Here is a 17,934-nt window from a genome sequence, read left to right on the forward strand (position 1 = left end):
CCGTAATGCCTGGTTTTATTGAGTGGAGCCCAAAAACTGTACTCCATGTTCAAGGTGTTGTCTTACTAAGAATGTATACGGTGGCAACATAGTGCTTTCTTCCCTTCCATCCATACTCCGTTTTATGCAAGATATCTTATTTGCCTTTACAGCTACTTGCTGACATTGAGCACTATTGCTAAACCTGCTGTCTACAAGCACTCCTAAGTCCTTCTACATTAATGAGTGATCTAATTTTGTCACATTGAATTTGCAAATTGCCTATTTTTTCTTGTTTCCCAAATGTTAACCTTATATTTATCTGTATTAATCCTCATCTGCCACTTACCTGACCAAGTTATCAGTTTATCCAAGTCCTTCTATAGAGAAATTACATCCAGCTCTGATTTTGCTACCCTACATATTTTAGTGTCATCAGCAAAGATGGAGACTTTGCTCTCTATGCCAACCTCAAGGTCCTTAATAAACAAGATAAAAAGGAGGTTTTTTTTTTTACCGAACCCTGAGGTACTCTACTTACAACTTAAGCACAACCTCAAAAGGTCCCATTTATTACAACGCTCTGTTGTCTATCCTTCAACCAGTTTTCAGGCCAATTTCCTTTACTTTGTACATTAATCTCAGTGGGGCACAATCTAAGTAGACCACAACAACTCGATTGCTCTGGACAACTTGGTTGCCCTGGTCTAAATTCCCACTTACCTCCTAAAAAGAAACTAATAAGGTTAGTTTGGCATGGCCTGTCCATTGCCTCAGGGCCGATGTGATGGCAGTGCCATGGTTGCCACTGCACCGAGCCCCGTGCTTTTCCCGACCACAATTAAACTGATTGCGAGGCCTCTGTAACTCTTACCTTCTCCTTCACCATCTCTTCCTGCAGGGTCCCTCATCATGGCGCCACAACATCAAATGGTGTCTTGTGGCTATGACAACAGGATGCCCCGTAGCGCCGCGTTGTCATGACAATGGGACGCTGCATTGCGTCATGGTAGATCCCGTTGTCGTGGCGATGCAAAGCTATTTGACGTCGCGGCACCATGGTGAGGGACCCTGCATGAGGAGATGGGGATAGAGAAAGTAAGAGGCCCCGCACCCCTTGTCCTGCACAGAGCCCGCAACATTCCCAGCGGGTCCTGCATCGCGTCATGTTGAATACCTGAATGATACAATTTCAATTCAAACTGGATTACTGTATGTGTTTTCTTTATTTTATAACTGGTATTAGTAAATAGCAATTATTATTTTTATATATTTCATAATGGTCACGCTGTAAAAATAATGCACTCTTTTATTGTATATAATGAAACGTCCATGCTGAGTCAACAGTTTTCCTTGTCGATACATAGCAATTAAAGCACTTCTTACTCTGTGCTCCCAATATGAACAAACTTTGTAGGATTTACATCAAGTACAACTTGGCATATGATTTTAATGCAGTTCTAACAAATTTTATGACATATTATTTACATGTCCATGTCATGGGCATTACACATGCTCCAATACACATGCCTGAAAAATATTGTTGACGCTTAAGGCAGGGGGGTGCAATCTTTTTCCCCTGCGCCCCCTGCTGGCTTTCCCCCTCTCCTCAACCCCCCCCCTCCCCCTCTTACCTTGATTCAGACGTCCTGGCGTCATGACGTCATGGCAACGTGACGTCACATAACCCTGCGGCGTCATTTGACGCCGCATTGCCATGGCGACGCGTCACAAGGAGCGTCTGAATCAAGGAAAGTAAGGTTTACAGAGGCCCTGCAGCTCCCCCGACATTAATTTAAATGTCTTCGGGAACCCCACTTTGCGCACCGCTGGCTTAAGGCACACATTGAAGAAGAAAAAAGCGTAGTACATAGCCACACATACGCAATATATTTCGGGTTTTTGTTGTGTCAATTTAAAGCTACAAATTCCATTTGTGTCGCTTAGTACATAGACTTTTTGATCAAACTCTGATCAAAATTCATCTGGTGCTATTTTCTGCCAGAGGTGTGCTGCCGACTTTGGTACATAGCTTGCTCTAACATGTACTTTTATTACCTACTTTAGCGGCTACAGTATGTATAACAAATTGTTGTTTGAAAAAGCAATTAAGAACGCATTGCGTTAACGAGATCAATTACTCACGTAAAAAACATTAGCGCCCTGCGTTAGTTTGCAATTATTCATTTACTCGAATAACTAAAGATGGCGCTTAGAACCCACAGGGTAAACAGGTTAAGTGGTGAGCAAATTGTAAATAATTACAAAAATATAGTGCAGTATGTTGGAAAAAGCAAAACAATTGTGAAACAACACGTAATTCTTTCTGTAACTAATCCTCAAATGTTGCCTGACTAAGTGGACTCTCCCCAACACCAAACCAGCCCTTGTTTGTCAATAACAGTTCATAAAAAGTCTATGGTGCACTAGGGAAGAAAAAAGGAAAAATATAGTGTAGCATATTAGTAAAAATGTGTAAGTTAAAATGGTGAGATACAGTATGCACTCACATATACATTGCTTGTTAGTTGCATATTAAGGGGTTAAGGGGTCATCTTCTCAGATGATCTTGTGCTCCAAATGGTTTCTCTCATAACATGGAACGCAAAAATATATATAGTGCAATATGTCTTTATTTTCTATGTTTAGGATATATATTATGTACACTGTATATGTATGTATAGGATTATATTATGCTATTTGGCTGTGGTTTCTGGCTGAGCAGAGCAACTCCTGACGGAAACGCTGTGGCGTGGCCTGAAAACGCCGAAGGGACGTCCCGTAACAATGGAAGAGGCCACGCGGGAGATAGGGAGGACACGGACTCGGAACAACAAGCCAACTCGGAGTTGAAACCAAATAGCATCACTTACGATGTACACAGGTTCAACTTGGCAGACAATTTTGACGCAGGTTTCGGGGTGCACAAATCCACTTTTCTTTAGTGAATACCATTTATATCTGTGCGTGCATTCCATCTTGTGGGCGCCAACATACTTGACTAAAAAGATTTTTGCCGCCTCATTAAGGTGCACATTGGAAAAAAATACAAGCACAATATATTTTGTCATTTCTGTCCGTCAATTTTACACAAATTCCATGGGAGGCTTAGTACTTAGGCCACAAAGCCTTCTGGCTGCCAAACCCCTAGAACCCCTAGGAGCAAAAAAGCTGCATTAAATGTTTCAACCAAAAAAAAAAGTTTTTGCATCATGTGTATCAGTACACGATATAGAAAGTGTCAATAGTTATATAACGCACAGATTGTCATGAGTTGTATCAAGCTCTGAGTCTCTGTGACATGTCAGATTTGTATCTTGTGTCTGCTTAAGAAAAATCTTCAGTTTGAAGTGGTGTTAGCATTTCTGGTCAACAATTTGCTTCCAATGTAGGATGCGCTTTCTTACGTCTGATGTAAACAAACCAAGAAAATGAAGCAATGTGTCAAACCACACTTCTATTCACATTTTCTTTACAGGGAAGCATCTCCCTTATTGGATAACGCCCACTATGACCTCTCTACCATACTGCAATCTGCCACACACAGAAACATAGGTGACAAATACATGTGTACATGAAAGCTTAAAGATGCATGTTGAATATGCCTCTCTAAGCATCTAGTTTATGGTGAAAAAAAAGTAATTTACTGTATACCCCTAGATAAGTAAAGGTTATTTATCAACATTTCCCTACTACAAAAGTGTGGCAAAAATACTACCAGGTTTATCAAAGAAAAAAGCCGACATTGATTGTTTGTTTTTGTGTTGGGGGGGATTGGTATTTCTTTCTTTGATAAATACGGTGCTATTATTGACACCACTTTTAGTTTAGTTTTGTATCCATAACCCCTGTGGACTCTAAAGTGTCACATGCGAAGAATGTGTTTCTTAGTGACAGTCTAACAACAAAAAGGCTGGCTTTGTCTTCAGTCTTGATACATACAAAGCATCCCCTGAAATTACAAGACAGCTTGTGCAGTGGCATTAATCAACCAGCAAAGAACTGTGATGTCAAGGGGCTGTGTATTATGCAGATCCTACTACTGACAGCATGAAGCAAGAGACTCGAAACTGATTTTCTACATCAAATATATGAAAAACATTGAATACATTTGACACTAGTTTCTTAGATTAGGTTTACTGCAGCTCAGGACTGGCAGCTTTACTTGAGGTATATATCATACAGTGTATACAGTAGTTAAATATGAAGTAAATATATTTGGTTTTGTCTCCAAAAGTGCATAGACTGGGTGATGGATCAAGGTATCAAGGTACTGCAACTGTAAAGTTAACTGGACACAAAGTAAGGTCTACTTGCTAAAGTCTGTCAGCTTGAAAACTGGGGCAAACTCAGAGAAAAAAAAATAACAGAAAAGAAAAGGAATTCCACTAAAAGCAAATGGAATGTTTCCTTTGATAAATTCGGTGCAATTCATTCCCACTGTTTCTTACCCAGTTTTGCACCTGGGAGACTTTAGTGAATAACCCCAATAACGTCATTTTCACCTCGACACAATGAAACATTTGCACACATGTTTCCCTGCTACAAAAGAAAGGCAAGGGTGGAGCAAAATAACTTACCAGACTTATCAAAGCAAAAATGATGTATTATTTATTCATTATTATTTATTTGATTGACTTTTCCCCTCTATGCTTGGGCTTGTTTTGAAGCTGGGAGACTTTGATATTGATACATACCGGTGTACTTGCTCTGTGCGCACCAGCTTGCGGTTTGTAAGGTCAGTTAGAGGAGTTAGGGGAGTTACATGATGTCTATATAAAGTGAGATGTTTTGCATCGGTGTCCTATTTTGTCATCGTTTTCTAGCGTAAAAAACTTTTCCTTACATTTATTCCTTGCAAGCACTAAAACAACTTTTCCTGTACACTTTCCTTATTTTGACACATCATTCCCAATGTGTTTAAACTGTGCCTTAAGAAAAGATAAAGCATTTTGTCCTATTGGTCATTGTACAGTCACTATCAGAATGTTAACTTTACTGTAAATGTTTTTTTGTTTGTTTTTTAAACGTCAGAAAATAGATTCCTTTTCTCACCTTTTAATTTTGTTTTAGGTATGTGATTGGTGTAAACACATAAGACATACTAAAGAATATCTGGATTTTGGGGACGGGGAACGAAGGCTTCAGTTCTGCAGCGCAAAGTGTCTAAATCAATACAAAATGGACATTTTCTACAAAGAGACACAAGCCAACCTTCCAGCTGGACTGTGCAGCACATTACATCCTCCAGTTGACAATAAAGCGGAAGGCACAGGGGTACAGCTGCTAACTCCAGATTCTTGGAATATACCGCTGACAGATGCTCGAAGAATGGTTCCATCCCCAGTGTCTGCAGCTGGCCAAATTCAAGGTCCTGGATCATCAGCCTCTACTGCTGCCTCCCCGTCTGATACTGCCAACTGTTCTGTTACTAAAATCCCCACGCCTGTTCCCAAATCCATTCCTATGAATGAGTGTCCAAATGTTCCACCAGTTCCTGTTCCACCACCTGCCAGTATTGTGCCTCCCATGGGCATGCCACCCAGGAGTCCTCCCATGATCATGACAAATCGAGGACCGGTTCCTCTGCCTATATTCATGGAACAGCAAATGATGCAGCAAATACGAGCACCATTTCTGAGGGGTCACCATGGCTCAAATCCTAACAGCCCTCTGCCCAATCCGATAATTCCTGGTATGGGTCTACCACCAGGTGGACCTAGGGGTATGGGTCCCAACTCTAGTCCTATGCATAGACCAATGTTATCACCTCATATGCATCCACCAACAACAACTACAATCCCTGGCAACCCCCCCGGATTGCTTCCACCACATCCACCTGGAGGCCATTTACCCAATTTTCCCTTTCACCACATGGGCATGATGCCAAATGGCCCTATGCATATGCCACATATGGTAAATTTTGGGTTACCATCTCTAGCCCCATTGGTGCCACCACCAACCCTTTTAGTGCCATACCCTGTCATTGTGCCCCTACCTGTTCCAATCCCTATTCCCATTCCCATACCTCACATAGTTGATTCCAAACCCCCAAAAGACTTCTCCAGTAATGGTGACAGTTTCATTCCAAGTTCATCCAATGAGACACTGGGGGCAAAGCCAAAGGATAACTCTTTGCCCCCCAAGGATTTTAAGCAAAGGTCCTTAAAACCTTCAGAGTACTCACCTGGTGGTTCATGGTATTCTTCTCACCAGGCTCCGGTGCCTCAGGAGCATAGTAAAACTGAAGTTGTGGATTTGACGATGAGGACATCAAGCCCGGAGAATAGTAAACTTGGCATCCCCAACGTACTTCAGGTCCCACAGGATGGAGTCATAGACTTAACTGTGGCACACAGGTCTAGACTTCACAATGTTATTCATAGAGCTGTTAATGCTCAGTTGAAACTTGAACGTGAACCTAACAGTGTTGTAAACTTGGCTTTTGGTAGCTCGAATAGAAACAACTGCAGTGACTGCAGGGACAATTGTAGCCCAGTGGAAACAAAATCCTATTCATCCAGTGACCAGGCCAATTGTGGTCCTGTTTCACTCGTCTCCAGCACTCCAGGGCACGAAACCAGCGCAGCGGTTTGCAATGTTATTGTGAACGGTACAAAGAGCACAGAAGGTTCTAAAAACTCTGAAAAATCTCATGAGCAAAAAAGGACACTGCCAGACAAGGAGCCAGTAGTAAGTGAGTTGGAATCTGTCAAAGAAAACAACTGTGCTTCAAACTGCCATTTAGAGCTAGAGATTGTCAAGAAGAGTCTTGCAGAAGAGTCCTTGGCAACTGGGGACAAGCAAGATCCAAACCTAAACAACCCTGCAGATGAGGACCATGCTTATGCTTTGCGGATGTTGCCTAAGACGGGCTGTGTTATCCAGCCTGTGCCAAAACCAGCAGAAAAGACTGCAATGACACCATGTATAGTCTCAACACCAATTCTCACCACAGGGACAGAGGATCTGGAGCCACCATTAAAAAGGAGGTGTCTTCGTATTCGAAATCAGAATAAGTAAAGGTTTGTGGAAATAGTGCACTTCTCTGAGTTCAGTGTTGAGTGTTTGTCTGAGTCTGTAAATCAAACCAATATGAGCACTAGGCCAAAGTTCCCATGTGTAGTTTTAGCAACTAGATTGTTTGTAACCGTTTCCTGCTACTTGATTTTCATTAATGAGTCTATTTGTGGAGTTTGAGTTCTTCGTTGTGTCCACTTCCAAACGTAACAACATATTCTTGGTTGTGCCTCGTAGTATTATTTATTATTAGCGGTATGTTACCTATTCATCATAGGAAATACTGTAACACCTTTGTCTAGTCAGTGTGATTAAATGCCAGACTGTAATGTTAGTTTGCAATTATTCATACCAATATAAAACAGGAGCTAAAATAATCTATATAGAATTAATTTTCATAGAAAACTGATTACTAATCATTTGGTAGCGATTGTATTATATTCAGCAGTTTACTATACATTGTTAAGCAACCGCTTTCTGGGATTGGGGCATGATTTGGAAATGCACATCAGATGTTGTTATTACTTCCTGTGTATGCAGCGGAGAATCCTGACTGTATCACAATTCTGAATTAGGCCTGGCTAATCTCCTATACATCTACACATACATATACTAGCAAAGACCTGCCTTATACTGTACCTTATATTATCCCATTACATTTAGAAACCATACACGTCTCCAGTGGAAATTGTGATCAGTTCACAAGGTGGGAGTTATACGGGAACCAACACACACACGTAAAATGTATATAGCCAAGTCTTTGATCTTACAAATACGTACTCATTCACCTGCTAAAGTAAGGTGGAGGTGTATTTGAAGTCATGATTTTTTTGCTTACAAAATAAAGAAACTAACTAAAGGATTTATGTGTAATACAAGCACCGAGGGACTTTTCAACTATCGCTCAGCAAACATTGGAAGTTCACTAAATATGACTAATTTGGGATACGTATCTAAAGGAGAGTTTTCTGTACTGTGCTTTGAGCAGCTAATTTCTGGAAAACAGGATGTAATTCAGTTCTGATAACCAGAGCTGAAGGAGCATTTAAAAACCCTGTGGATTGGTATTACATCAGATATTTCATACATCTCTTCTTGTCTTTTGTAAAGACGTATAATCCAGTGGATGGGTCACCATAATAGGGATTATGTATCAGTCTCCCAAACTGCAAAACTGTGGCAAAACCAGATTTTGTATCCAATTTCGCCCTAATATTGGGTAGACTGATAAAGAGACCCCATACTAATATGTATTTTGTTACATAGCGCTGACAATGTCCGTAGAATTCTGCAGGCACAATAAGTCCATGCTTCAAAGCTTTTACAATCTAATGTTAGTGCCTGCGGCACAGGGAGATAAAGTGACGCCCAAAATCACAACGATCCGACTCTGAGATTTGAACCGGGTTCACCAATTTGAAAGGCGGTATTCTTACAAGGTACTTCTGCTTTCATTCAGCTTGCTATGTAACCAGGGCCACAGAGAGCGGATTCGGGGCCTGGTGCCAAAAAAAATTTCGGGCCCCCTCAGCAGCTCTTTTCTCTCCCGCACTTAGCTGTGGCGGCCGCCACCTTGCTGCCGCCCCCCTCCTCCTTCTGACGTCACCAATGTGACGTCGCACGGTGTCACATTGCCATGGTAACGAGACATTGTGACGTCATTTGACGGTGAGGTTCAGAAGGAGAAGGAGGGCGGCAGCAAGGAGGTGGCCACAGCTATGTGCCTTCCTTTCAGGTCCGGTAGGCCCGAGAGCACGGCAAGTATATATGTAGTCGGGTCCCCTTCCGGACCGCCGGGCCCCGGTAATTTGTACCGACTTCCCCCCCCCCATCCGTCGGCCCTGTGTGAAACGAGACATAAAGTGCGCAAAACTAGATGTTGTCGACATATCAAATTATTATTATTTCTTTTTTATATATACATACCTCTATAAATTGATAGCCTTTAACATAAAAAAAAATTGGTATTCTGTAAACTATCTGGCTTTCAAATACGATTGCCACCCTCACTGAAACACATTAGTGAATAGATTAGTTTTATAGCTTGTCTGACTAAAAATAGTACATTGTGTAAGAAGACATATCCACACCAAATAAAATCAATTTATCCTTTTTTTTTTTTTTTAGTAAATGTAATTGGTCATTTAAAAATTCATCATAAAAAGTGAAATGATTTTCTAGAGAGCCTTTACAACAGTTTCACTCAATGTCCTGTCATTTTCTATGTAACAACCATAAGTGAATGTGATATGTGATTAACTCTGATTGTCATAGGGCTCAGTTAGGTTTGGCAAAAAAAAAAAAAAGAGTATTATATTCACTGACTTGAGCAAAGCGTTGGTACAAAGTGCTCGATGAATTAAAGTTCCAAATGGCATGTTCAAAGGCCTCTCTTGGGGGCAAGTCCCTTGGCTGCAAAACCAGTGAAAAAAAACCCTGCACAGATTGAAAGCAACAGGGCATTTATCTTTGACAAATCTATTGCTGTGGTTTTGCAGACATTATGCAGGAAGGAGATAAATCAACTTCTTTGAGCCTTTTAAGTCATTTTATTGGCAAGACATCTATTTTGGAAGCTTTATAGCTAGGGGTCAGACTCCCTGCTGTAAAACTGGTGAAAAAGTGGTGTAGAAAACTGTGCAAAAGGGGTTCCTACCTATTAAGAACTGCGCAACTATTTGAAAATGTATTCTGTGTTTGCAGAACCCCAGGTACATATCCTATGTACAAATAAATATTATTTCAGGGGACCGTCACTCACTCACAGAGAACTGGAAGCACAACAAAAAGACAGTGATGTAAGAGAACAATGGAAAAATCACATAAATCCCAATAAAGCTGCTTTTTCATAAAAACCCTTCCATTTCTGTACGTTCTACTACTGTGGGTAGGGGAAATGGCTCTCAGCATTCACAAGCCCGGTGATATTTATCAATGGTTTTTTCAGATTGCTTCACTCTGGACATATTTATCACTCTCTGGTGTATGCAGATGAGATGGTTATCACTCTTCTCAAAAGCATACATAATTTTGATAGAATTAGGAGAAATTAGTGAGATGTATCACTGCGAAGCAGAGCAATGTTAACAGACTTTATTGAATCAGCAACCTAAGGCTGAAAAGAATGTGTTCATTCAAATCGAGTGGGGAGAGATTTGAAGTTCTAAAATTGTGTTTCCAAGAGTCCACAGCTAATTAGCATTTATTTATACACTGCATTCTGTCATAATATGGGCAATGCATTGTCCCTAGTTCTCTATTTTTATATCTCTATTTTTACACTACAGGTTTCCCCCCCCCCCCCCCCCGCATCATACAATGATACACTCACTAACTATACAAATGGTGGAAGCAAATAAATCTAATTAACATCTATTTAAAGAAGCTGTGTCAGGCCAGTCTAACACATAGCATTGTTCCTGGATAATAATCATTGTCAAATATTAAAATCTCGTTTGTCACAGCAGATATAAACTGCGTTTTGACCAGAATAGCTTACAAGAAAATGCTCTCAGTCAGATGATCAGCATTGCAGTGATAACGAGAGGAGCTCATGAGAGGAGCTTGAAAAAAAGAGAAAGGCTTATACTATCACAAGCGACCCAAGGATAGCTATTAACCAGCCACTGATGACCTGACTGGATGGAACATTCTGAGTGGATTGGACGTCCTTCATTCTATTCATTCTATTCCACTAAAGAACGTTTCAGCATCTCAGCATAATTGTTCTATCTACTTAAACATACATTTTAAGGTCCTGACAGGACAGTAAGATTTTCTTTTTCTTCCTATTTTGATACCCTTTTATCTGGCTGATCTTTACCATAAAAGCGTTCTTTTTATTGCGATCCCTAAAAAAAGAAAGATAAGGCCATCAGACTACTACTTCTGGTTTTTGGCTTGCGGGTAAATGTAGGACTATGAAGAATAGCCAGCACATTGCAAATAGGGCCCTCGGAAGTAGCTTCTGGTCATTTTCTTTTGTCTCTTATCGCTGTTGTGTCATAGTCTCAAAAGTATATCACTGTTTCTATATGGACTCAGGCTGGTCTCTTTTATTCAAAATATGTATTAAGAAAATAAAGTGTAGACAAGATTGCATCTGTCACCCTTTGACTGTTAGAAAGGGCCAGCAATGTCAGACATCAAAGAGGTTTACTTATATTTGTCTTTTGGTAAGGTCTTCTTCTGTGCTACTGTATGTCATGTGTTATTGTGAAACAATATTGTTTCCACAAACAGATAGCACAGATTGATTGCACAACAGCATATCTATGGTAATCGAATACATTTAGACAAGAGTTTGACATATGATATTGACATTGATATGCTCCAGTCAGGGTCAGATTGGAACATGGCCATGCTTGGTGCAGTGTGTGCACTGGGTCTTTTACACCCCCCCCCCCTGGAGCTCGCCCCTCGCGTGTTGACGCATTGTCAAGAAGACGCATTGTCACGTGATGCACCTTGACATGGCAGCATTTACAGAGGCCTCGCCCTCTTCCTCGGCCCAACTTCTGTAATCACAGTTTGCGAATGGAGAAGGTATCAAAAGTGGGTCATGTTTGCATAATGGGTGATTTTAATTATCCAGACATAGACTGGAGCAATGAGATTAGTATTACAACAAAAGGAAACAGGTTTTTGGAGGTGCTTAAAGACAATTACATGACCCAAATTATTGAGGAACCAACCAGGAGAGGGGCAGTACTGGATTTGGTCATATCAAACAATGTAGAAGTAATAACACATATTCAAGTCCTGGAACATTTGGGTAACAGTGATCATAACATGGTCTAATTTGAAATAAATGATCTAAAACCAGATTACATGGGTTTAACAAAGACCTTAAACTTTAGAAAGGCAGATTTGAATAAACTGAGGACTAATCTACAAAGAGTAAATAGGGATGAAGATTTTTTTAAGGGAAAAATATAGAAGATAAATGGGCAGTCTTTAAAACATTGTTAGAAAAGCACACTTATGTGTATACCCTTGGGTAATAAAAAAATAAAAAAATAAGTCCAAACCAATGTGGCTAAATAAACAGGTAGGAGGGGAAATGGAAAAGAAGAGGCAGGCGTTTAGATTCTTGAAGTCAGACGGGACAGAGGCATCATATCAGAATTATAAGGAATGTAATACAAGTTTCAAAAGGGCAATCAAATTAGCAAAAATGGATAATGAAAAAAGGATGGCAATAGAAAGTAAGGTCAACCCTAAAATGTTCTTTAAGTACCTTAATAACATAAAAATTAGAAAAGAAAATATAGGACCCTTTCAGTGTGAGATGGGTAGGCAGATTATTGGAGATAAGGGAAAAGCAGAGGTATTAAACAAATTCTTTGCCTCTGTGTTTACCAGGGAAGAATCAAGTTCAATAGTAGTGCCGCAGGAGGAAGCCACAACCTCCATATTAATGAACAATTGATTAACTGAGGAAGAAGTTCATAGGCGGTTTGATAAAATTAAAGCAAATAAGGCACCTGGCCCCAATGGCATACATCCAAGAGTTCTCAAGGAGTTAAGTTCAGTAATAGCCAAACCATTATATTTAATATTCAAGGACTCCAATTCCACAGGCTCAGTACTACAAGATTGGCGTAAAGCAGATGTGGTGCCTATATTTAAAAAGGGAGCTAGATCACAATGGGAAATTACAGACCTGTAAGCCTGACTTCAATAGTGGGGAAACTACTTGAAGGTTTAATACGGGATAATATTCAGGAATACCTAATGGAAAACAAAATTATTAGTAATAGTCAGCATGGATTTATGAAGAATAGATCATGCCAAACTAAAGGTTATTTGAGGAGGCAAGTATGAATTTAGACCAGGGTAATGCAATTGATGTAGTCTACTTAGATTTTGCAAAGGCTTTTGATAAGGTTCCACACAAGAGGTTAAAATACTAATATATCTCTATTAGGATTAAAATTCTCATTGACCTCTATATGGAGGGAGAAAGACCAACATTGGATCTATATCCAGTAGAAAGAAAAAGACCTGCTGACATGGGAGGGCGAGCTTAAAACCTGGGAAGGAGGAGGCATTAACCTCCAACAGCTGAGACAGCTGAAAATAAGTTACATTTTTTAAGTATTTTACTGTGTATTTTTGTCATTTTGGATGTAGCTTCTCTGTCGCTTGTTGTATACATTTGCCACGCTCAGTAGCTCTCCTTTTTGACACATATACATATATATTTTGTAGGGGCTATGGGGTTCCTAAAATGAGCTTGCTGGGGTTCTGTGTGTTTGTTAACTTATTGTCAGCTGGTCTCAGCTGTTGGGGGTTAGTGGCTCCTCCTTACCTGGTTTTAAGCCCGCCCTTCCCCACTTCCCATGTCAGCAGGTCTTTTTATTTCTACTGGAAATAGATCCAATGTTTATCTTTCTTCCTCCTAATAGAGGTAAATGAGAATTTTAATCCTAATAGAGGTATATTAGTATTTTATCTGGTAGTGTTAGGGTCCTGCGAACTGGGTCTGCCTTGTCGTGCCTCGCAAGCTTACAACGCTTTGGCCAAAATGACCCTTTTTCAAGAGAATATATAAGTATTCTGTGTGTCCTTCCTTGAAAGTTCCCAGTTTACTATACGTGTGTTTTTGTGTTATTTGCAATGAAATAAACCATGCCTTTTTCATTAATCAGTACTAATTATGTTACCTGTCTGTTTTTTTTAGGATGCTGACGAACAGGGTACCTTGCATGGAGAAAGGGAGCAGTGCAAAACATGTCACTTCACCAAATTACACCAGCTGGTCCACACCTTCTTTACTTCTGCCTGCCACTGCGTTTGCTAAAACTACTTCCTGCTGTTTCTACTCCCCATCACATCATGCAAGAAAAGCCACCCCATTCAGGACTCATAGGATGCTGAGCATTCCTCTCCCCCTTTAGTTTACCTTCCTCGCCCGACGGATCCATCTTTGTTTCTCCCGAAACATGTTTCTGCAAAAATGTGGACCAATCTAGTACTTAACCCCTCAATGTCTCTAGAGTTCAGAAATGTATGACTGGAAATAATGTGGACTTCAGCTTTTTTTTTTTTTTTTAAGACTTATGGTTTTGCTGCTACAATGAGAATTGTAATTTGCATTAAGGTTTGGAACTGTTCAAAGGGGTAAAGGTTTTGTATTGGAGTAGCGACACTTCAAAGTCATCTCTCTCTTACCCAAGATGCACTTTTAATCAAAGAGTTTAAAAAAAGTTTTATTGGCTAATATTGTACTTTTATTTTATTTTAACAAAGGACACCTTTATGTCTAATGCCATATTTTCAGTGTTGGGTTTATGGATTTTAATCCTTCAACTGAGCGCAGTAGAAAGCAGCATGAATAGTTTATATTGTGGTTTCTTGTACAGGCTAGATGGCAAAAGAGATCTGCAAATGTTTATTCTTCTCAACTTTCTTTTTAAACTCCCCCGAAATAGCACCCCAATTGGGAACAGAGCGAAAAGTGTTGAACTGAAGACCAAAATTCCCTTAAGGTGTAAAATAATCCTTGGGGGGAGGGAGGAGATATTTGCTGAGCGTCACGAGAGATGTGGATGAAATTTCACTCCTGGTAGTTTTCAGTGATCCAGGAAGCCAAGCAGACAATCTCTCCACATATACAGAGCCCTTTCATGATAATTGGAATAGCATGGGCATACCAATGACGGAATTGGGGGCAAAGTGGAAACTCTTTTCCCCCCTACCTCCCTCTTATGGTACCACCCACCCCTTTCCTGCCTACGATTCTGTTTCAGTGTTTGCTTACTCCTGTCTTGATTAAGAGAAATGTGCAATTCAATCCTCAGTCACTGGTCCGAGGATAACAGGGTAGAACTCACAGTAACGTGTGTGCACTTGTACAAATGTAGCCAAGAGTCCAAAATGACACTACTGTAGTTTAGAGCACGTATGCTGCCACTGACCTTGATAAAAAAAAATTAAAAAAAGAGCAGGGCTAGTAGTGTCCCATTTTGACAAATACAGATTTTCAAAAATCTCATTAAAAAAAAAAAATCACATGGTGATTCAGTGTATATGTTTACTAACTCAAATAAAGCATTTGCTCATTCACCTCCTCTGCACAGTGCCTGCTGTTTGAGGTACACGTGTGTTTTATAAAGCAGGTGGATTAAAATTGAAGGCATTCTGTGCAGTATGAATTGGGACATAGCAGCTTTTTTTTAGTGTATGTGTACTGTTAGTACTATGTATATACTGTATTTCTATAGCTACCTTTGTAAAAAAAACAAACAAAATAATTCACTTAACAGTTTAAGCTACTGTTCCAGAAATACTCTTTATTTATTAACATGGACTCCACTATGATTTCATGGCTTGTTATATCAGATGATCTTTCTTTCGTGTTTCCGAAGTTGTAACTTTGATCCTGCAGGAAACAGCAGATATATACACAAATGTTTCCGAAATTAAAAGGCAAAACAACATAATTCTTTAGAAAATTTGATGAATCTCCTTGTATTGTTATTAACATTCCCACAATTTAAACAGTGCCACCTGTATGTTTGGAAAGGTACAGCATCACTATTGGTCTTGGTTGTTGTTGGTTTTATAGGATAATTGTCTTGATGAACTGTTCTTTAGAACATTTCTTTTTTTCTCTTATAAATTTCAGTGCAAACTTTGAACAGCTTGTTTTGTTCATAATTTACGTACATGCATTATTACAACATCTCATTGCTTCTAACACAAGTGTTTACCTCCAAAATTGACTTTGGCAAGAAACAGAATGGGGCTATACTGTAGATCAGCGTTTCCCAAACTTTTTTTTCCGTGACCCGGTTATTTTTGAACTTCTCCTTCGTGACCCACTAAAAATTTTATCGCCTATAGGTAAAATAACTGTTATGAATGTCCATACAGATTTCATATATTTTCCCAATCCCCTCTATTCTCTCTCTCCCTCCCCCCCCCCCCCCCACAACCTCTCTCTGACCTGCATAGACGCACACAGTCACTGACCTACAGATACTCACACAGACAGACCAACACACGCATAGCCACTGCTGGCCTGCACAGACACACACACAGCCACTGATACACACAGTGGCTGTGGCTGATACACACACACACACACACACACAGATCCATACACACACAGATCCATACACATACACAGATCCATACACATACACAGATACATACACAGATACATACACACACACACACACACACACACACACACACACACACACACACACACACACACACACACACACACACACACACACAGATCCATACACACACAGATCCATACACATACACAGATCCATACACATACACAGATACATACACATACACAGATACATACACACACACACACACACACACACACACACACACACACACACACACACACAAAGATACATACACACACTCTCCCCCATACACACACACACACACACACAGATACATACACACACAGATACATACACACACACTCTCTCCCCCATACACACACAGATACATACATACACACAGATACACACACACACACAAACAGATACACACACACACACAGATACACACACACACACTCCCCTATATACACACACACACACACACACTCCCCTATATACACACACACACACACACAATTTATTACAGAGGCAGCGACGGATGTGAGTGACTGGAGAGGGGAGGGGCCGGGGGAGAGAGGGAAAGGCCAAGCGATCCGAGCAGGTGGCTCCACGCCTCCCTGTGCCCGCCAGCGACCACGCAGCAACCACTGCCCACCCCCTGCGCCTATCGCCCGCACCAAGGGGACTGAGGGGAAGGGAGCGCCAGGAACGGAGGCACAGGTGCGCGCCCGCACCACTTCCTACCTCCTATCACGCCGGGCATCGTGTCCTGTGGGGGGCGGAGCATGTCATGGGCGGCAACATCATGATGCGGGGCTGCAGTAGGAGCCCGAGTCAGCGAATCACCGTTGACTCCCCAGCGATAGCAGCCTGCACCACTTCAGCACTGTCCCGCACCTCACCTCGGGCCACCGCAAGGAGGGAGAGGTGGACGCCGCAAGGAGGGAGGGGTGGACGCCGCAAGGAGGGAGGGGTGGATGCCGCAAGGAGGGAGGGGGGGACGCCGTGCGGCCAGCCTCGCTGTGACCCGGCAATTTTGTTTCCGTGACCCGGTGCCGGGTCGCGACCCACCATTTGGGAAACGCTGCTGTAGATCAAGCTCATTTTAGTGATTTAGCCGAGGCTAACAGAAGCATTCGTGTGGCCCTTAGCATCACCTTTTCAGGACATTTTGGGCCATACATTTACTAAGCAGTGCTATAGAAAACATTACGGCCCATGCACCTGGATGGGCCATATGGGGATCTATTAACCGAAGGATCCCGGCTGCAACAGTAGGGCAAAAAATAGATCCATATTTATCATAAAAAAAGAATCCTATTGAAAGCAATGAGAGTTTTTCCTTTGATAAATCTGGTGCAATTCTTTTGCTCAAACTTTGCCCCAGTTTTGCAGCCGGGAGTCGTTTGTAAATAACCCCCACAGTGCCTTGTGGATGGGGTTTTATGGCATAGCACCACTTAGTAAATATTTTCACATTACTGTATCTATGGACAAAGCAGCTATATCAAACGTAGGAAGTTTGATTTAAAATGAAAAAGTGTAATAGTCTGCGCACACTTTGTGGGATCTTCATACAGCGCTCTCAGTACTTCCCCACCTTTAACTCTTTTTGGGGAGCCTGTAAGAAATCTCTGTTCATTGAAACTACTATACAACCAGTGTGTTTCTGCAGCACAAATGAGCTGAAGTTACTCCTAAACAAGGGGAGTTCACTGGCAACAGGAGCAGTTCGCCCATGGGTTGCTGTTGTAGCCCATGTTTTAAAGACAACTGTTATATTGCCAAAGCGCACAACTCCACAGCAAAGTAGGGATGGGCAGACTAGTGTAGATTT

The 17,934-nt window shown here is 41.0% G+C and overlaps 1 protein-coding gene across 2 annotated transcripts in view; it reads left to right on the forward strand.

The window, feature by feature from the left end:
• SOBP (sine oculis binding protein homolog) overlaps positions 1-15,644 on the forward strand; it is a 131,330-nt gene extending 115,686 nt beyond the window's left edge. For both annotated transcript variants that reach the window (XM_075597560.1, XM_075597562.1), the window contains exons 6-7: positions 5,053-7,004; positions 13,685-15,644. In XM_075597560.1, coding sequence (XP_075453675.1) covers positions 5,053-7,002 — 1,950 coding nt within the window. In that variant the 3' untranslated portion in view covers positions 7,003-7,004; positions 13,685-15,644. The remainder of the gene's footprint in view (positions 1-5,052; positions 7,005-13,684) is intronic.
• Positions 15,645-17,934: the final 2,290 nt, after the last annotated feature.

The sequence above is a fragment of the Ascaphus truei genome, chromosome 4 (assembly GCF_040206685.1).
Source record: "Ascaphus truei isolate aAscTru1 chromosome 4, aAscTru1.hap1, whole genome shotgun sequence".
NCBI lineage: Eukaryota > Metazoa > Chordata > Amphibia > Anura > Ascaphidae > Ascaphus > Ascaphus truei.